The sequence below is a fragment of the Rhinolophus hipposideros genome, assembly GCF_964194185.1.
Source record: "Rhinolophus hipposideros genome assembly, chromosome: 7".
Taxonomy (NCBI): Eukaryota; Metazoa; Chordata; class Mammalia; order Chiroptera; family Rhinolophidae; genus Rhinolophus; species Rhinolophus hipposideros.
Genome location: NC_138053.1, coordinates 91259672 through 91280124, shown reverse-complemented (window position 1 = coordinate 91280124; position 20453 = coordinate 91259672). Strand labels below are relative to the sequence as shown.

The 20453-nt window shown below is 42.5% G+C and overlaps 1 protein-coding gene across 2 annotated transcripts in view; it reads right to left on the bottom strand.

The window, feature by feature from the left end:
* The window catches only part of ANKH (ANKH inorganic pyrophosphate transport regulator), a 125845-nt gene that overhangs the window by 38209 nt on the left and 67183 nt on the right, over window positions 1-20453 (bottom strand). Inside the window, exons 2-3 of one of the 2 annotated variants that reach the window (XM_081054005.1) lie at window positions 12956-13172; window positions 1965-2083 (exon numbers count right to left, since the gene is read on the bottom strand). In XM_081054005.1, the coding sequence (XP_080910131.1) occupies window positions 1965-2083; window positions 12956-13172 (336 nt within the window). The remainder of the gene's footprint in view (window positions 1-1964; window positions 2084-12955; window positions 13173-20453) is intronic. The other variant, XM_081054006.1, reaches the window with a different exon arrangement.

The window sequence follows — 20453 nt, the reverse complement described above, 5'->3', positions numbered from 1 at the left end:
TGGGGAGACGACCTGCACTTTGTAAATGTTCATTATTTTGTTTTTTTATTAGTAGTCTCTTACTTGTGGGGTCTTTGGGGAAACTGGTAGATGAAATGTGGAAGAAAAGGGTGCTCATCACACATGTTCTAGTGTTATGCTGAGTTTTAGAAACTCTCTCATGGCAAATAAATACAGCTGAGGGGACATGAAATACAAGGCACTTGAGAGTCTGGGATTCACTGTACCAATATTTCACAATTCCCTGAATTCACTGTATGATGGTAATTCTCGTGTGTTGACAATACAGACAGGTGAGTTGGCTCTAGAGCAATACCACAGACTGCCTAGTAGGCAGTTAGGCTTTTCCTCTCCTAGGATGTGAAAAACGGTACTCCATTCAGTTCTCTAACTGATTTGAAAGCACTGTGGTGCCATGTGTAAGCCAGCATGGACACCTCGGGGAGTCTGGTTCTGTGGACTCAACTACCAGAGTGATTACACCTGGCGATAAGAAAAAAGACAACCCAGGTATAAAAGTGTTCTGATGGCCAGATTCTCCGCCTAAAGTGATGTCACCACACTTGAGAATCAGAACCTTCGCATCAAAGCTGAGTTTAGTATTTAAGGCTACCCTGGAAACGGGTTGGGTAGCTGTCAGAGAGTCCCTGAGAACAATCTAACTACAGGCAAACTAAGACTTCTGATAACATTTGAGAAGGTGGGCCACGCGTCATTTTACTTTGCCTCATTCCTCCGTGCATGTGGGGCTGCTGCCTCATGTCAATAGGGACGCCCATTTACCGCACGTGTCTACTGTATACAGAACTTGAGGTAGGAGTGATAAAAAACTGCAGACTCACATATTTTTAAGTCTCCTTCCTTCCAAGGATAATTTAAAATGAAGCCCAAAGAAAGGACTAATTTTCCAGCCTTGGACATGACTGGAAATACTTGTTTTGGTAAGTCTTCTGTGTCTATAACACAGATGAATAGAAAAAAAAAATAGCATTCTCTGAGAACTCTTTGGTATCAAAGAATTTAATCTGTGGAAGTGAGCTGCCTTGAGCTAATAACCAGGTAAAGCTGGTTATTAAAGCAATGAAATCCTATCAGTATATTCAAGAAATTCTTATTCTAAAAGGCTTTGGGTGTTTATACCACCCAAGTGGCAAGTTTAGCAGAAAGCTATCCTGATCCCTTGATCCTGAATATATCAGAAAAGAACTTCACATTTGAATCAATTTTTTCTAATAGGCTCTCTTGCTGCCTGCCAGAACTTATAGAAAATATAGACAATTCTCATAAAATAAACTGACAAGTTGGACTGGTTAAAAGTCAATGGTCAATTGGAACCCTTCTGACTGCTGGATGTGAAAGGGTGAAGCCATTATGGACATCAGTATGGCGGTTTCTCAAAAAATTAAAAAGAGAATTACTATCTGACCCAGCAATTCCACTTCTGGGTATGTGCCCAAAAGAATTAAAACAGAACTCAAAGAGATAGTTGTATACCCAATAGTTGACAGCAATAGTACAATAGCCAAAACGTGGAACCCAAATGTCCACTGCTGAAAGAAAATGTGCAATGGGCTATTAGTCAGCCTTAAAAAGGAAGGACATTTTGACACATACTGCAACATGGATGAGCCCTGAAGACATTATACGAAGTGAAATAAGGCAGTCACAAAAAGAGAAATACTGCTATGATTCCACTCATAGTAAGTAGCTCGAGTAGTTAAATTCAGAGACAGAAAGGAGAAGGGTGGTTGCCAGGGGCTGGGGGGAGGGGATAGGGAGTTAGTGTGTAATGAGGACCGAGTTTCAGTTTCACAAGATGAAAAGAGTTCTCTGAAGATTCTCAATAATGTGAATGTACTTCACGCCATTGAACTGTATACGTAAAAAATGGTTAAGATGGTAAAATTTATGTTATGCGTATTTTAACACAATTAAACAAAAAGCCAGCAGTCTTCTCTACTCACCATTGCATCCATGAAAGGGAAGGCAGCAAGATACAGGAAGGCCCTTCTCGTTTTGCTCCCCACCGACTCATCCACATGGTGTAGTTTGTTGATAATGTAGTAGCCTAAGTCACTATAAGCTGTAAAGATCAAAAAACATACATGGTGACATTCAGAAAAAGTCATCTCTATGCTTTTTCACTCAAAAATTTGAAAACAATTTTAAACATAATATTTGTGGGTTTTTTTTTGTAGAAAACTAAGAATATTTAGATGAGTCAAAAGAAGAAAATCATCTACAATCTCATCCCTCTAACCAGAGGGGAGGTCACGGTGAACACTCTGGGCTCTAATTGCCCAGTTCTTTTATGGGGGTGTGTGGGGTGTGTGTGGGTGGGGAGGGGTAAGCATGTGTGTTTTAACAGAAAAATATCATACTGTATAGATGAGGTCTGACAATGAAGTTGGCGAACTTTGTTAAAACGATGTTGCTCACCTTTTTTGATATCAGAAGGATTATTCATTATGAATTTCTACCAACTGTTTGTCCAAACAGTTAACCAAGTTTACTATTTGGAAGTGCTAAAAAGGCTGCGTGAAAAAGACGAAAATGGCCTGAACTTTTCACTAACAATTCATGGCTCTTGCATCACGACAATGTACCTGTACCAGCTCACACACACAGCACTGTTTGTGAGGGTATTTTTAGCCAGTAAACAAATAACTGTATTGGAACACCCTCCCTACTTACCTGATCTGGCCCCCAATGACTTCTTTCTTTACCCAAAGAGTAGGGAAATATTGAAAGGAAAACATTTTGATGACATTTAGGGCATCAAAGATAATACAACGACAACTCTGATGGCCAGTCCAGAAAAAAGAGTTCCAAAATTGCTTTGAAGGGTGGACTAGGCGCTGGCATCAGTGCATAGCTTTCCAAGGTGAGTACTTCAAAGGTGACCGTACTGATATTCAGCAAGGAGGTCTGTAGCACTTTTCCAGGATGAGTTCGCGAACTTGTCAGACCTCATATACTCTTTTGTAAACTATGAAACCGTTCTATGACCTGCTTCTACATTTTAATGGTTGCACTAGATTTCTTTTTGTAGGTTCACTTAGTATTACTTTAAAGTCCTATTATTGTACATTTAGGTGGCTTCCATTATTTTGGTATTCTAAAAGAAGGCTTGATGGATAGCTTTGAAGCTAAATGCTTACACATATTTTTAATTATTTACTAAGAGAAACTTCCTAGATGTTACCATGCCTTTTCAGTAAAAAGTTTAAAGCTAGCTTTTCACCACTTGCCATTCTTTTTATTTCATTTTTGGGGTAGAGGGTGGCAACTCTGGGTATAGCCCTACCCTTTGGAAAAAGGATCTCTCTGAAGTGCTTTTGAAGTCCCTCCTACATCAAGATTTGTGATCAGAGTGTGACTGGAACCTAGTGGGCACTTAACCAATATGAGCTGAATGAATGCCTAGGTGCCAAACTGATGTAAAGAAAGAAAGAGAACAGACTCCCTAATAGCCAGGCATTCCGACAGATATTAGCAGAGATGAAATAAAATACTAAGTTTTTTTCTACCTCATTAATCCATATTTAGACTGTACAGGAAAATAACTCTTTATGTGGTTTTTTATTACGTTTTACATAGTACTTGAATTAGCAGTGTTCCTGCTGCTTTCTTTCTTTTATCAATATGAATGTTAATGTACTTGACAACTGTAGAAGCTGCTTTGAAATCAGAGAGGAGATAGAATGCAGTGAGAGTCTCACTTTATGACCAATAATAAGAATCCCTCCCCCCATTTCAAAGCTTGGGGAACGACTTATTACCACTTTAACTGGTAAAAAGAAATGACCATCCGTCCTCTGTCAGGATTAGTCTTGAATTATGGGAGGTCCTTGGCATGATATCAAGGACGTTTAAATACACAGATGGGAATCCCACTGTGGGCAGATGTGCAAGAAAGTGATTTCAAGGGGAAGGAGCAGGAAGGGCTAAGGTGTGCAGGGAACAAGGGGAACGGGAGAGGCAAATGCAGGAATAGAGGGCCAAGCCCTCCAAGGAGGGGCAGAGGGAAAACAATAAGGTGAGCTGCCAGGTAAGCAAAGGTGTTAGGTGTGGAGTGAAGTGGGGCCAGCAGGACCATTGAGGCACCAAGAAGATACATCCAGGAGGGAGGGTGTCACCCGACAGAAAGAGGAAAGACCTGAGGAGGTGGGATTAGTTATGGCAATGACCAAGGAAGAAAGGAGGCAGCTGTGATGCTCCTAGTTGGATCAGAAGGCACACAGGTGAAAGTGAAGTAGAGAAGGCTCTGCCTGAGGCACTCAGACCTGAGATAAGCTGACAGAATCTGAAAGCCAGAAGGAAGATGTTGTTACTTTCTCCTACAAATGGTCTACTTTAGGTGCTGAACCTTGGAAATGTTGTTTCAGAGTTTATTGCTGCTGCTGTTTATTTGTGCATCTGTTTTCACTCAGGCAGGAAACGTTCACGTACTGGGACTTGCAAGGAGACAATCGCGATCCTGCCCACACGAGTGTCGGACCCTGGCAGAGGCTGCCGGCCATGGTAACGGCAGCCATCCTGGGCGAGGAGAGCAGTGCATTGCCATGTGCAAGAGCCCAGGGCCAGCTATAAATAGCTCATGAGCTAATATACCCTGGTAAAGGTTAGAGTTGATATAAGATGCCAGCCGAGTGGACTTGACTGTATAACCAAAGCTGGGGGCCACAAAACTGGTGCAAGGCTGAACTCAAGAGGGTGGCATTATGGGTTGAACTGGGTCTCCTCAAAATTCCTACGTAGAATCCTAGTCTCCAGGCCTCAGAATGTGACCTGATTTGGCAACAGGGTCATTTCAGAGGTGATTAGGTATGATGAGGTCACGCTGGAGTAGAGTGGCTCCCAATCCATCATGACTGCTGTCCTTCAAGTTTGGATGGAGATAAATGTGCGCAGGGTAACGCCACGTGAACCTGAAGGCAGCGAGCGAGGTGATGCCTGCACGAAGATGCCAGCAAAGCACCTGCAGCTGGGGGAGAGGCCTGGGACATTCTCCCTCATGGGACATTCTCCCTCATGGCCTGAGAAGGCACCAGCCCTGCTGACACCTTGATCTGCCAGCCTCCAGAACTGAGACAACAAATGTCTGTAGTCTGAGCTCCCCAGTCGCAGACTGGGGAGCTCTAGCAAACTCATAGAGAGCCCTAGCAAACTCATAGAGGAGGCTTCTGAGAAACAGAGAGAGAGAATTATTTTCCCATGAGGCTCTGGGACAGCGGCAAGAAAGGTAGGACCTGTGAGTTTGGGCCGTTGAGCGCAGGACACACAGTTTGCTTACGTGGCCGGGGACGGCAGAGGTCAATGTAAATAAGCTTTTCTATGCTCTATAAATATATCTACATATGTCAGAATGTTTTCACTAAAATATCACAAACAGTGCTTTTCGGCAGAGTAATGAAGGGTAAACTTTTAAAGTTTAACAGGGTCTGAAGGACTGACTTATGGCTGATGAGCCCAGCCCAGCTTTCTGACTCTGCCAGGATGTGTCCCCGGCCCTGTTTATTTCAGCCTGCAGCTCATGCTGGGCTCTTCTGGGGTCCCCAAGTTCCTGGGTACTAGGGACCCAAAGCTGCCTTTGCTTCTCTTTCCTTCTTTTCCTCTTTCAGCTACCAGAAAAATTCAGAGGCCGAGGAAAGCTTTTTCTCCCTAGTTTTTTTCCTTCCTTCCTTCTACTCCTCCCCTACAGGGCAGAAGAAGAGTCTGATTATAACTACAAAGATTGTTTCTATCCTGTGAGCTGGGAAAATAAAATCCCAACACCTGGTATTCACCCTGTCCCCCCTTCCCTCCCATCCTGTGCCCTCCAGCTCTTTCTAGCAGGAGCTGTTGGCTGGGGGTAATTTGTTTAAAGTGCTTTGCATAGAGTCCATAATTACCACTCTAGCTGCCTTAATAACGTTTAGTAACCTTCAACTTCTATAAACTGCCTCACCAAGATTGTTCTGAAAAAGCTCGTATTCCCTATGAAGGGCAGAACATGAAAAAGAAAAATTAAACAAGGTTTTTCACCAGACGTAAATAGCTATCCTACATGGCTGCAGTAAGAGGCTGATAACTTGACCTATTTACAGGTCTACAGCTCTGACCCTACCCAAACAAGGAGGAACCGAAGAGCCATTCAAATCCTTTGCTCCTCTGACCTCCGGCCTCCAGGGTGAGGGGCCCTTTCCAGAACTAGTGGTTCTCAAGCTTGTTCATCCAGTAGTCATTAGCACGTGTCGCAAAATGCCATGAAATACTAACACTAATGAAAACAAGTCTATATGCCTGTATTTTCCCATGGGAATCCAGGAGAAAGCCCTCCTCCCATTTTAATAACAGGATAATACATGTATTTCCAAGAGGCAAATGTAAGAACCCTTAGTCTAACTGAAATTCCCAAGTTCCCCTGCTTAAAATTCTCACTATTGATTGGCCCACTCTGTTCAGTTTATTAAGCTTTTCACTAGGATGGGTAACTTCACCCCTGTGTTTTTAATGTATCATTTCCAAAGTGTGTGCGTTTGTATGGCTGATATTTAAATCACTTCAATAAAAATGACTGAATGACTTATACAGGCCAGGCACTGTGCCAACTAACCCAGCACAGGTGAGGAGGCTGGTTACCTGCGCGAGGGCTGGGTCCCAGACAGATGAGATGTTCACCTACAATCTGCACTGTGCAACATTCATCTGGCGGGTACGGGAACGGGAGGTACAAACGTTGCCCAGGACTGGGAGAGAGAGATCATAAACCCACGCACAAGGTAAGAAAAGTAAATGTGAAATCTTAACACCAGGACACAAGTTCTACCTCACTGGTATCAAGATCTGGTAGAGCAGGGTTTGTAATGATTTACTGTGTAATACCTCCTTTCCTCTAGAAAGCATGCCTTAGTCATGTCTGAATTCCCAGGAGCTAGCCCAGTGTTTGCCACATAGAAGGTGTTCAGTATATGTTGATTGAATAATTGGTAGAGTGATGCCCCCAATTCTTTCTCCTTACATCCCCACTCTGCATTGTGATTTTGTAGCTCCTCCTGTCAAAATTTGGGGTCTAATTCCCTACACCTTAGGAACCTGGGCTGGCCTGTGATTTGTCTTGGCCAGGAGTGTGCCATGGCAGTGATGGCGTGCCACTTCTGATTCTTGTCCCATTCCTCTCACTTAGAGTACTACCACAGCCATCTAAACAAGTTCAGGTGACACCAGTGGAGGATGAGAGACTATGTGGAAGAGAGAGCCCCGCTGACCCAGCAGACACCATCTAGAGCAGCCTAGAGTCAGCTGATTCCCGCCCCTCCCCCAGGGAGCCCACCAAGATCAGCAGCGCCTCCTCCTGACTGTCAGGTGACCACAGAGGCATGAGCACAGCCTCTTCCAAAAGAACCACCCAGCGGCACACGGTCTGGTGAGCAAGAATAAATGCTCGTCATTGAGTCTAGGGGTGGTTTGTTACATAGTGATAAATTGTGAGACTACATTGAAACTGCATGTTCATTCCTAGGACCCTTGGTAGTTTAAACTACATCAAATTGTACGAATTCACCCTTTGCGGGCTGCTGTATAATCCATGAATAACGGAAAAGTTTGTTGACAAGGGAAGACTGACAAACAGAACCACTCTAAAAATTACTTCAGTTGCAAAAGTGGTGTTCCTCTGAGCTCTGCTGACTGCCCAGGCTGCTTTGGAACACGTAAGAAGCCTTACAGGTCACTGTTGGGAATAAACATGTAAAGAAATTAAAGAAAAAAATCCACAGCAGTGGTTTGCACATCGATATGAATTAGGGGGTCAGGCCATACTAATTTCAAGAGGTGAAATTAACTTGCACCCAAATGAAATCAAATTCAAGGTCAGCAAGTTTCCCTCTTTTATAGACTGAGAGAGAAAGGACAACACCTGTTCCTGGACGACTGGCCTAAACTAAGGTCTGGTGGTGCCTTGCAATTTTTTTAAAAAATGGTCTCATAGATGAGTTCATGTGAAGAGTAGTGGCTACAATTTAGCTTAGAAAGGGACACTTATTGGCAGGTTCCAACAAAGGTCAAGAACAAAAAGGCCAAGAACTAAAACCCCAAAGGCTCCTGCAATTTGGGCATCTAGAACTAGGCAATGGGTGTGCATAGATTAGACGTGAACTTCTGGGCCAGTGGATCTTCTAATCTTCAAGTCTGTCAGTCCAACACAATTCCAAGTGTCTTCTCATTTGGCTCATTGCATAAGGTTTTAGGGTGGGGGGCTGATGGGTACATTTCTCTGGAGCCATCTTTCTCTCACAATCTCCACCATGCATTCCTGGGAAACTGTTTGTATGATCAGTGGGATCTGCTCTAGCCGTATCTGGGGAAACCCATAACCTGTACAAATCTCTCAAGGAGAGAATGCCTGGCTCACGGTGGGGTCCAAAAAGAAAAAGAAAAGCATCAGAGGAAACGAGTATGAAACACAAGGAAGAAAAATTCTTCATCTACAGCAAATGTAATGAAAAGGACCTAGTAGAAGGTTCTATCCTTTGTTGGGGCAAACACAGTAATAGAGCTTTTGGTGCTCTTTGGCCTGAGCCTGTCTCTGAAGTCCTCCTGTGACCCGTTCACTGATGACCAGAGATGACACCAGGTGAGTGAAGGCAAGGAGCTATGTCTGAAACTGGTTTTCCAAATGTGGAGATGCTCACATTTGAAACCCCTTCTAAGTGAAGAAGATCCTCCAGCCATTGGTAGATTATTAGTAGATACTGAAAGTACGAAGTGTCAAAGTTCATCCAGATTGGGGGGGAAAAAATCGAAAATAGAGAATATCATGCTGGGAACTAGGACTTCTCCAATGCCTGGAAAGCATCATGTAATAATACACAATCTTTGGGGGAAAAAAAATCTCAGAGTACCTAACCGAGGCATTAGATAGTAAGCAAGAAGGATATGCAGAATGATAAAATGCATCTAACTTTACTAAATATTAAAAATTTCTTTATTAGAGACCATGAGGTTATAAAGAAGGAAATAAGCAGGATATATAAATCTTTCTGAATTTAGAGCACTAGCTAAAGCTATATTAAACATACTTCCATGAATGCTAGAATAAATCTGCTTTATTCAATATGGTTGTCCCAGACATGTCACAAAAAATGCCTACTGGTGTCAAAAGACGTCCAAGTTCCCAGATGCAGCCTCGGGCTCACTGTAAAATGCTCTCCCTGCTGGTTTCCTTTCTATTTTGCACTTCCCTGATCCCCTTCCCTTTCTCTCTGTGTTGTCTACTGAGTTCTCAGGCTCCACACTTCCTTCATCTGGAATCCTACCCTAACCCTAGCACGGGATACCTCTCACATTCAACACTGAATTCTTTCTTGCTTTATTTCTCCCCAATTCATAAGTGCAAGGTGACTGTGTGCCTTCCACATCTTTTTCTCATCAAGAGCTCCTCCTCTTCCGCATTCTCACTATTGCTCTGCATTCTCAAGCCCAGGAGTCGTTTTTAACTCCCCCCACTTTGACTTTGGTTTACTTTTACCATCTCTCAAATCCTCTCAGTGACTGCAAACAGCTTTTGCCTGTGCTCTTCCAGAAATTGGTGATGGACACACACACTTCCCATCAACTACATGTACCTGACAAAAAGGGGTATTTCTGGTCACCATTTCTTTTGTACCTATCTCACCGCTGTTCACAACTTTTGATCAATAGGACCTGGAATGACATATACATACTATCTGTTCAATAAATATTTTGTTGGACCACCAATAGGACAGGTGGAGACTGGATCATTTTAAAAGGGAGTCAAACAAAGGGCAATTCTTACTGTCACTCTTTTAGTCAAAGCGCCCAATGTTCAAAGATCAGCTATATCAATACTAGTGGTTAACACTCATATTAATAACGTCATAAGGGAAAATGGATGAATTTTATCAGTGTTTGAGAATATCTGAAAAAGAGAACTATATTTGTTCAACGTACAGAAGGCATCATGCTGGGAAAAGTAACTCATATCATAGAGAATAAAATGAATGAAAGGTTCAGTAGGAAACAAAGCAAAAAGAAACCAAGAAGAGTTGGCCATTAAACTGAAAAAAATGTAGAATGCTGGGATGGTGTTAAAACTACAAGCCATGTAACAGGCAGGAAGAGTCACCATTTGGAATTTTACATGGCTATAGCAAAATATTAATTTAGAGCACGGGGCCTAATTCAACACTCCATCTTGTATCAAAGATAAGGGAAACATTAGAAAGAGTTGTGCGGAAATACAACTCAGTCTTTCAGAGCCAGTTAAGAGACAACCCATCCTTTCAGAATCAACCCATAAGAGAAAGAATCTTTTCCTCTTCTATGCTCTCACAGGTCCTTAAGTAAATGCCATCGAAAAGTTGGAAGATCTTCATTAAAAAAATAAATTCATTAAGGTGATGGGGAAATAACACCTAAGAAGGAATTAAGGCAATCAGGCTAGTTTCACCTGAACAAAAGAATATAGAGGAATTAAGCTTCCAGTCTGAACTCCTCTGGCTCATATTTCCACTCTGTGAGTTCAGCATGGTGAACTTGTGATATACAGCTTCTTATGGTTTCTGCGGGCCCCTCAGGAGTTGTGCATGGATGGAATACATATTCATCTCAATAACAGTCTAAGTAAATATCATTAGGAAGGCAGCCTTGGAGCACACATGGCTTCTCAAGTCAAATACATTTGGAATATTTGCCTTTTTGTTTTATCTGTGTCACTGTTTGCCTGTCACAGGCATAGTTATCCAAGAGATGACTATTATAGTAGACATGTAAGTAGTTGTTTTCAGCCTTACTAAGATGTGAAAATGGATTCAAGTGTCTAGGGTAGGTGACATACAAAATAGAATCTGAATGGTGATGTTTCATGATGGTAGAAAAACAAGAAAAGGTCTGGGATGGTGACGGAGCACCTGGAGCCTGTGGTCAAGTTAATGGGAAGAAAAGGATGGGCAGGACCCAGGTAGAGGAAAGCTAACAGGATTACCAAAAAAAGAGGAGGGAGGAAAGTGAGCAAAGATGGCTGATGCAGCAGACAGCAGAAGGCAAGCGTGATGAAAGATTTAGGCAGAAAACTGAAATGAAGCCAACAAACAGGAAGAAGACACATCATTAAAATCGGAGTTTTATGTGTTCAAAAATAATTGATACATGCTTTCTCAAGCAATTATAGAAAACATCTGTTTGGTGGAAAGAAAAAAAGCTATCATTGTAAAAATATTAAGTGATAAAAACGATTGTGGAATATAGGTGGGATATAGACCCATTTTGGTTCAAATTTAAGATTTTTATTGAATTTAAAATTGAAAATCTTAGATTTAATTTGGAAAATGGCAGTGTTATTTATCTCAATGAGCACAGCTTTCTCACAAATTTCAATAACACAGGACACTCAGTTTTTCTCTTCCATACTTACTGACAGTTTAGTAATAGGCTATTACTCCCAAGGTCATATTCAACCGTGACTAAGACAGGGAGTGTTAGGTTTATTTAAAAATCCAAATAAAAAGACTAGTAGCAAAAGGGAACTAATTTACCTGTTTAGACAAAAAATGATTTAGACTTATTCATTTCATGTAGGGAATGTTCTCAAATCCATGTGTCATCCTTGAAAATGGCCCAGATCAAATCCAGCTACAGAAGTTTTCTTCAAAACTCAGTTTACAAGTTAGTATTTAGGGCATAAATCAGGGAGAAGAAAGGAATCTTCTCTCAACCCCACATCCTGATGCGCCAAGCCCCAGTTAAATGAAGAATAAATTGGGTATGGCTGAACAGGTGGTCCAGGAGTAGCACCCTCCCTTTCACATTATTCTTAGCACCAAATTCTATGCCACATTAAAAAGGTAAACCACAGTGGCCTCACCCCATTTACTTTCAGATTCAGTTATACAAGTAAACATTAGCTGCCATCTGAATACTCCATAAATGGCTTCAGTTTATCATCTGGCTCCTTTATTCAACACTGACATTCACGTCTCTCATACACCCTGTGCCAATTTTAAGGTCCACAATGGCCTTATGAAGTGTCATTCACAGGTTTTGTGCAACTGGGTTCAACAGATGTGCCATTCAATTGTTATGCCAGGTAAGCTGAGCTGTTTTTATTTTATTTTTTTATTTTTTATTTTTTAAAAATTTATTGGGGTGACAATTGTTAGTAAAATCACATAGATTTCAGGTGTACAATTCTGTATTACATCATCTATAAATCCCATTGTGTGTTCACCACCCAGAGTCAGTTCTTCCATCACCATATATTTGATGCCCCTTACCCTCATCTCCCACCCCCCAAGCTGAGCTGTTTTAAAGCCAAGAAGTTCTGAAATCATGGCCTCAGGGTTTATCACCACCAAGAAGGCAGAGAAAGTAGCTAGAACTCTTGTCCTAAAGGAAGGTGCTTTTCCAAGATCTTGGTGAAACTGCAGGCTAGTCAGTGTATGTACAACACAGCTTCTGTGTTGTTTCACAGAAAGACTGTTATGCAGAGTAAATCAGTCTTGTCTTTGCATGAAATAGAATAATGAGGCCCTATACAATAATTTTAATACATAAAACAACGTGGTGTTTGTTCTCACTACTGACAAGTATTCATTTTAAATAACATCCTTCTATTTTTATTCTTAAGGTTAACGGAGTCAGTACAATGGTGCATGTCTAAGCAAGTACCTGCTATTTTGTTGACCTTACTGAATGCTAATCCTAGATCTGATCACCTATTAATGAACTCACTCCCTCTGGGACACCGGATTTGGGAGTCAGAGAAAGACAACTGGAGCTTCCCAGAGATAGGAGCTAGGAGCACAGACTCCAGTCCTCCGTCTCTTGAAATTTTTCCAAGAAAGATTTCATAATTACTGAAAAAATCACTTATTGAAATAAATACATTTAAATATATTAAAGACACGAGAAATTGCCAAAGCTAGAGTCTTAAGTGGCACGTCCACAGCCTTACCTATCAGGGTGTGGAAGATGGCAGCAATGGCCCCGGCCACCACCATGCACAGGACAGCTTTGGTCCTGTCTCGCTTGCTGTTCACAAACACCAGGCCCACGTTTTTAAAGTCGCTCATGGGCCCCGTGAAGAACTTCATGAGGGAATAGGCCAGCCCATAGCTGGCCAGCATCTCCACTGCATCCTCCTTGACAGCTGCAATGCCCCGGTTCAAGGCCTGGGAGGGGAAAAGACAACCCACAACAGCATTAGAAATGGCGTCTCATCCCCGGGGAATCACACTTCTAAACTAAAGTGCAACAGATCCCGTTTCTATGGCAACGCTAAGCAGCTTACAGGGTAAAGCTTACTGTAATTTCATATAAGTTATTAGTTTTCATTTTCATCCACATTAGCTTCCGTTTGAAATATCTTCTTGTGGGGAAGATGCCTGTCCGTTGGGCTTAAAGTCATAGAGAAAAAAACCCAACAAGCCTGCGATGTTCATATCAGGAAATAATTCTAAGATACTTTGGTTAAAAGCTTAACATGTTAAATTTTATTTTTGCAGGCTGAATCTATAACGGGAACAGGCATTCTGGAAATGTGTCAACCACTTTTATGGAGTGGGTGACGGTTTCTTTTTTCCTTTAAAGAAGGTGAATGTGTGTGTGTGTGTGTGTGTGTGTGTGTGCATGCATGCAGTCATGGGCCCATGTGTGTGCACACATATAATCTAAAATACTGTGTGTTATGTAGGTATCATTCATAGCATAGACTGAGTTCCACGCAATGAAAAAAGCTATTGAAGGAATTTATTATACCATCAATAGAAGGTATAATAGTCACCTGATTCTTAGTGTATTTTAACTTGAAATATATTCCTAAATTCTATGCAGACAAATACAAAAAAAAAAACCCTTTATAAAACCCCAAATATATGTTTTTAGATAATGCTTGCTCAAGAAGATGGGGATGTAGAATATTCTGGTTGTTTTAACCGTCCTCCATGAGCGGCCCTCTGAGGCACTGGTGGGCCTTGTCGGGATGGCATTTCCGAACTAGCTTTCCCACCTCCTAGACAAAAAATGACACCGGAGATGGTGGGAATGGATGTCCCGGTGCAGAGAACTTTTTATTTTAAAAATGTCACCAGAACATCGTGTCTATCTCACAGGCAACTGACTGGGCAGGAGAATCAGCTTTTTGTATAATTATATACTTTTCAAAATAGACTTTATGTTTTAGAGCAGTTTTAGGTTCACGGTGCAGTGGAGCAGAAAGTATAGAGAGTTTCCATGTAGCCCCTGCCCCAACGCACACACAGCACCCCCCCCCCCCCGTCAGCGTCCCGCCCCAGAGTGGGACATTTATTACACCCATGGCCCTACACTGATGAATCCTCATCACTCAGAGCCCACAGTTTACATCAGGGTTCACGCTTGGTGGTGTACATTCTAGGGGTTTGGGTAAATATATGATAACATGGGTCCACCATTATACAGTTGAACATTCTATGCAAAGCACAGCGAGTAAAACCTGTATTTATAGAAACATACCAATGTGCAAAACAATTTTAGAAAAGTCTAGAATAAAAGTATCTGATAGCTGTCGGACTTCGGTTTCCTTCTTCTGACAAAGTTGGTATTATATAAGCCAGTTTCTGAGCATTGTTTCCAATTATACCTCTGATCCTCTACTCCTTCTTTCCAATAATAACATAAAAATTTCCATAAGAACCTTCTCAGCCTGTGCAGAGCATACCTGCCATAATGCCTTCCTTAAAAGCTAATTTTCCTTCTCCCTAAGCTGATCTAATACCTTAACACCCTAAAGCAAAATAAAAACCAAAAGCTCCTTGATAATAAATCCCATGTTCAACAGGCGGATCTAGCCAGAAGGCTCCTGCTCTGTGTCAAAACCTACCACTTGGTAATCTTCCAAATTAATTTCCTTTTCATCTTCTGCGGAGGATGCTGTGAGGTGTCCCACCCAGACCCCTTTACCGGGCAGCACATACATGTCAGACACTGGGAGTTGGCCACAGAAGGCTCACAGCTACCTGCTTCTCAGGGAAAACTGCCCCCAGCCACCTTGGGTAGGCTGGGCCACACGACCCCCAGGCAGCACGCAGCCAGCGGCTGGCTAACACAGGGGTATAAAAGACCATCTGCCTGCCTCAGTGACGGACCCCCCCATGGGCCCCCAATTCATGTTCCAGAGCTCCCTGTGGGATCAGGTGGAAGCTAATCCACATCCGCCCCCAACTTCCCCCCCCCCCACTGCTTCCCCTGCCCTTCTCCTGACAGCACTCACTTAATAAATCACTTGGACAAGAATTGCCCAACACAGGCTCTGTTTCCAGAGAACCCTGCTTAGAACAACTAATTACGTCTGGCAGATGTTGAGAACAGTGTATGGTTTGTTCTTTTTCCTTCTTGTCCTTCCCCAAATCTATAACTGTAGATTGTTGACTTTTTTTATTCCTAAAATGTTTGTTCAAATTTAAATGGTCCGTATTATGTAGCACAACTTTTAAAAGCATACACAGGGCATGTAAATAATGTAAGTTTAGACTTTCTAATGTGTCTTGCTGGCAAAACTTTATTCCTTGCTAAGAAGACCCTGGCTAGCGCATCCACTGCAAGCTTTCTGTTTCCACCAACAACAGTTCCTTGATTGAGTCCTAAACCCGGGGCTGAGCCAGGTGAGAAGAAAGAAGGACACGGAAAATGACAGCTCTGTCAACAAGACTAAGTGTGAAAACTCCACTTAGCTCAACAAATATGGTAATTTGAGGAAAGAACACAGGGTTTAGAGCCATGCAGACTGGAGCTGGGTCTGCTCCTACCCTTAAACTATTGAGTGGTCTTAGCCAAGGTACTTCTTCTCGATGCAACAACCCAACTGATTTTAGACTGGAAGTAAGTGGTGTACGTGACACGCTGCAGTGACTGGCCGACAGTAGGCACCGGAAAGCAAGGATTTTTATCTATTCTGTTTACCACTCAACACCTCCCCTTGTTACATCATAAACTCTCAAATATTTGTTAAACAAATGAGCCGTTTTCTACCAGGAACCTTAAATGTTCATACTTTTCATGAACTTAAAAAAAGTCACGTTGATTGTTAGATGTTATTACTTGTAAGACATACCATTGATATAACATTTTTAATGACGACATTAAATGTACACAGTGAATGAACTTCGAGAAACATTAAAATGCGAGGGGGAAAAAAAACTCCTTCAGAACTGAGGACTTGTGCTATAGTAACATTATTATCCTTTTTATTATTCCCATTTGTAGCAAGTATTTCCCCCAATTTGTTCACTTAATTTCATGATTTTCTTTTGACACCAGAAATATTAAGTTATTATGCAGCTGATCAATCATTTAATGGAGTTTCTCTGCATACTTTTGGACTCTGCCTGCCCATCTACAGATAAGATAATTTTGTTCTAGTTTAGGGTTTCGTTTGCACACTTAACTTTTTAATCCTCCTGAAACTTACGCTGTGAAATATGGCTTGAAATTAATTTTCTCAAAATTGTTTACTTCTTCAAAACCAATCTGAATAAAACAGCCATTGTCCATTTATTTGGGATGTTTTCTTATCAGTCATTCGTTCTTACATGGCCTTCAGTCACTTATTGTTCACATCATCTGTCTCAACTTGCTTTTCATTTTAGCGTGCTCATTACCTGACATTGTATTCTCTAGGTACTTGTTATTTGTCTTGTTGTCACTCTTCTCCATTTGACTATAAGCTCCAGGGAACTTTGTGTGGTTCATGCGATAGCCCCAGACCTACAACACGATAAGGGATCGCATGATAGGTATTCAATAACTATTTGAAAGAATGAACTAAAATGTACACAGCAGTGTAAACAGTTACTGTGATAGGTGCTGAAGAAATGAAGTATGCTGCTGCCCCGCACACTGCTTAGAGGAGCTTATATGAAGTTGACCCTCATAGAAGGAAGCCCCTCCACGGAGGGGACATTTGAGCTGAAATCCAAAGAAGAAGGATGAACAAGTTGTCTGAGGAGCTGGAGGAGCGCATAGGCCTGTAGGCGGGCTTAGTGTTTCTGAGGAACAGAAGGGAGGCCAATAAGAGAAGTAGAGGGGTTTACAGGGATAAGGTGAGTTTAGAAAAGCAGGCAATGCGGAGGTCATCCCAGGTTTTGATGAAGAATGTGTGTGTTGTGCTAAGAGCAATGGGAAGCCATTGGCAGGTCTGAGCAGAGGTGGGACACAGGCTCATGCTGGCTGCAGGGATGGAAGTGGACAGGAGAGGGAAGGAAGAACCAGAAAGTCAAGAGTTTTGTGGTTATCCGGGTAAGAGAAGGCAATGGCTTAGACTAGGGTGGGATCGTGGCAATGGAGAGAAGTGGATTGCTTTGAGAGATTTTTGAAAATAAAAGGAATGGATCTGTCTGGCGGTGGACTATATATACATGGTAGGCACGAAGAAATGGAAGAGAACAAAAACGACTGTTGAGGTTTTTGGCTTGAGTCACTGGTCAAATGGTATAGCTACCGACTGAGATGAGGAGACTGAGGGAGGGAAGGTTTGGGAGGAAAAAGCAAAAGCGCCATCTGGGAGCCCACTACTGGATCTGAGATGCCCCTTGAATTCCAAATAGAGAAGCAGTGTAATTGGCTCTACAAGTTTGGAGTCCAGGGGAGACGTCTGGGCTATGGACATACACTTTGAGGTCATCAGCACATAGACAGTATTGAAAGGCAGGAGACTAAACGAGATAATCTAGACAGGATATAGACAGAAAGGAGTCCAAGATTAAGGTCTGTAGCACTCCAGGAATACATTTAAATACATCAGGGGTGTGGCAAGCCTTCCACGTTAGAGCAGCATTACAACTGCGCTGTAGTTCAGCATTCATGAGCTAGCTAACATTGTTGTGAACGGACACTTCCGAACACGGCTGCGTCTCTAGCCAAGACCAGGAACAACAGCTGCCGTGGCTGGTAAAGAAGAGCTATGGTCCTGAAATTCAGCTAAAGGAGGATCTGAGATGTTTCAGGAATGAGTTTGGCCTCGAGTCAGAATTCTCTGCCCAGATAGTCATAGTGAGGACAAAGGTTCACCTGCTGTTTAAAGGCAAGCTTCTAAACGTTCATGAGCTTCCCAACGTAAAGACATGCTAGATGAAGGCCAGCTCTAACAGTACTCTGGCCATTGTAGATAGAAGCTGCCTGTCAATCACAGCTTGGTCTGGTCCGGATGGCATCGCATGGGGCCTTCCTCACTCTCACGTCAATTCTCTATGCTGTGGACACTCAGCAACGCGGAACATCTGACTTAAAAACAAACCTTGGTCCAGAAAGCTTTCGTGGGTCCTACTTGCCTTCGTATCTGCCGTGTCTGCCAAGTTCGTGGTGTACTGTTGTAGGACTTTTCCCCCCAGAAAGTTAGCAAAACCACAGGATATTAAAAAGTGAAAAAACACAATCTCCAGAGAAAGGGCTAACAAATCCCACATGTGATCACCCTGGTATGAATGGCCTTAGATTGGTAAACTCTAAGAGATCCTGACATTTTAAACTGCGGCTCTGGAGACCAGAAACGTGTACACTGCAGACTGATATTCTTCAGACCTCAAGTCACCAACTCACCCCAATCCTGCCAATCATTTCATGCGAATGTGAAAGAGCAAGCATTGCTTTCTGGGAGGAATGTTGTGTCCCCTGGGGAACACGTCCAGGAGGTGACACCTTTTCCCTGATAACAGGTCTGATGCACAGACCTGTTTGGGAGATCTGTGAGGCTCTCTCTGTTTCTCCCACTCTATCTACTCTTGTCTTCATGAAACTTGTCACTCTCTTGACTCCTCTACCTTCTCTGTCTTGGCTCCTCCTATTTGGGTTCCCCCTCAGACACCCGAGGATCTCCCTGGCTGCCTTGTACCCCACACACTCACATATTTCTTGGTCCCATGCATAATCTTTCCCTAGTCACTCCTGAATCTGTCCAGTTTTCTCCAGCCCCATTGCCATGCCTTGGGTCAGGTCACTAATGGTCTCCTGTCCCCAAGCTCTCCTCCAATGCTCCATACTCTGGCCAGATCATGAATATCCAAATTCCTAAAAGTACATCCAAGGCGCTTCAATGTTGCCCCCTGTTCATAGATTGTGGGCTCCACAAATGTTGCTCTGAGGGTCCATAACACCTTTTGGCAGGCACATGGTTACTCAGCATCCAATAAATATTTGTACAATGGGTGAACAATTGCAAAGGCCCTTCTTGATCTGACCTTGCTCTCTCTCTCAACTCCCTACACTTCCCCTGGCACTGTGTGTTTTATGAGGCCTAAACTATTCAGTTTTCTGGGTATACCATGCTCTCTCTCATCGAAAGGCCTTTACTTAAACTCTTTTCTCTACATAGAACCACCTTACCCCTGGCCCCACTCCATTCACCTGGTAAACTCCTCATCATTAGGAATCACATTTTCTGGGAAGCTGTCTCTTAAGTCTGGCCCATCTGTGCTCTGCATGAACCCCCGATCCCATGCCTGCTCTCATCGGTTGTACGTGGTTGCCTGTTTACTTGACCACCCATCTCACCAGACTACTTGAGGCACAGATTGGGCTTATTTGTCACCAGTTTTCCTACATCTACTTATTACATATACAATGCCTGACATATAGTTGAAAATCAATATGCGAATGAATGAATGTGTTAAGTGTAGCATGCAGCTTATATCTGGTCGTCCATAAATGAAATCCTCCACTGTAGGTTTAGTTTTCTGGGTAAATAAACCTATTTTTGGTAGGATCTATGTATTTAAAATATGAAAAGTGATGGCAGTAGCACTGTACACCTTCTTGGAGTTCTGATATTTTCTCAAGACATAGGTAAGGGCTTCCATTGCTATTTCTACTAGGCTACACTGGGCACCCAGTAGGTATTGGATAAAGGCTGGCTGCTTAACTGTAGATATGCAGACATAAATAAAATGCAACATTGGGCCACGTAATTAGGATTTTTCCCCCAAATCTCTGTTTTTCATGTCCTTTGGATGTCAACTGGGATATAGGACAAAATGTTCCTCTACGGAGTCAAATCCTGTAATAGAAGTTAGCTGCTGTCAGAAGAAAATAAGACGTTTAGAGTCAAAGGAAAAGATAACCTTCTCTACGTAGATCCTGGAGAAGCTGAGAGAACCCTGCTAAGAGCTAAGTGTGGCCCTGACAGACAACCAGGGCGGTGATCTCCAATTCTGAAAGATGAGTGCTTGTAAGAGCCATGAGGCATCAAGAGAGACAGACTCACAAGTCAGGAAGTGCCAAGGGTTGTGGGACCCTGATCTTGTAACCGATATTCATGGTCACATGGTAAAAAAAAAATGATCCTGTTGCTCATACAGAAAAGGCTTTTCAAATTCTCCCACAAAAAGGTGTGGAGTTGGAAACTGGTATCATTGCTTAAAATAGGGAGAGATTATGATATGAAATGCGAAAAGTCCCATTTTTTTAACCTTTCAGTAAGATGA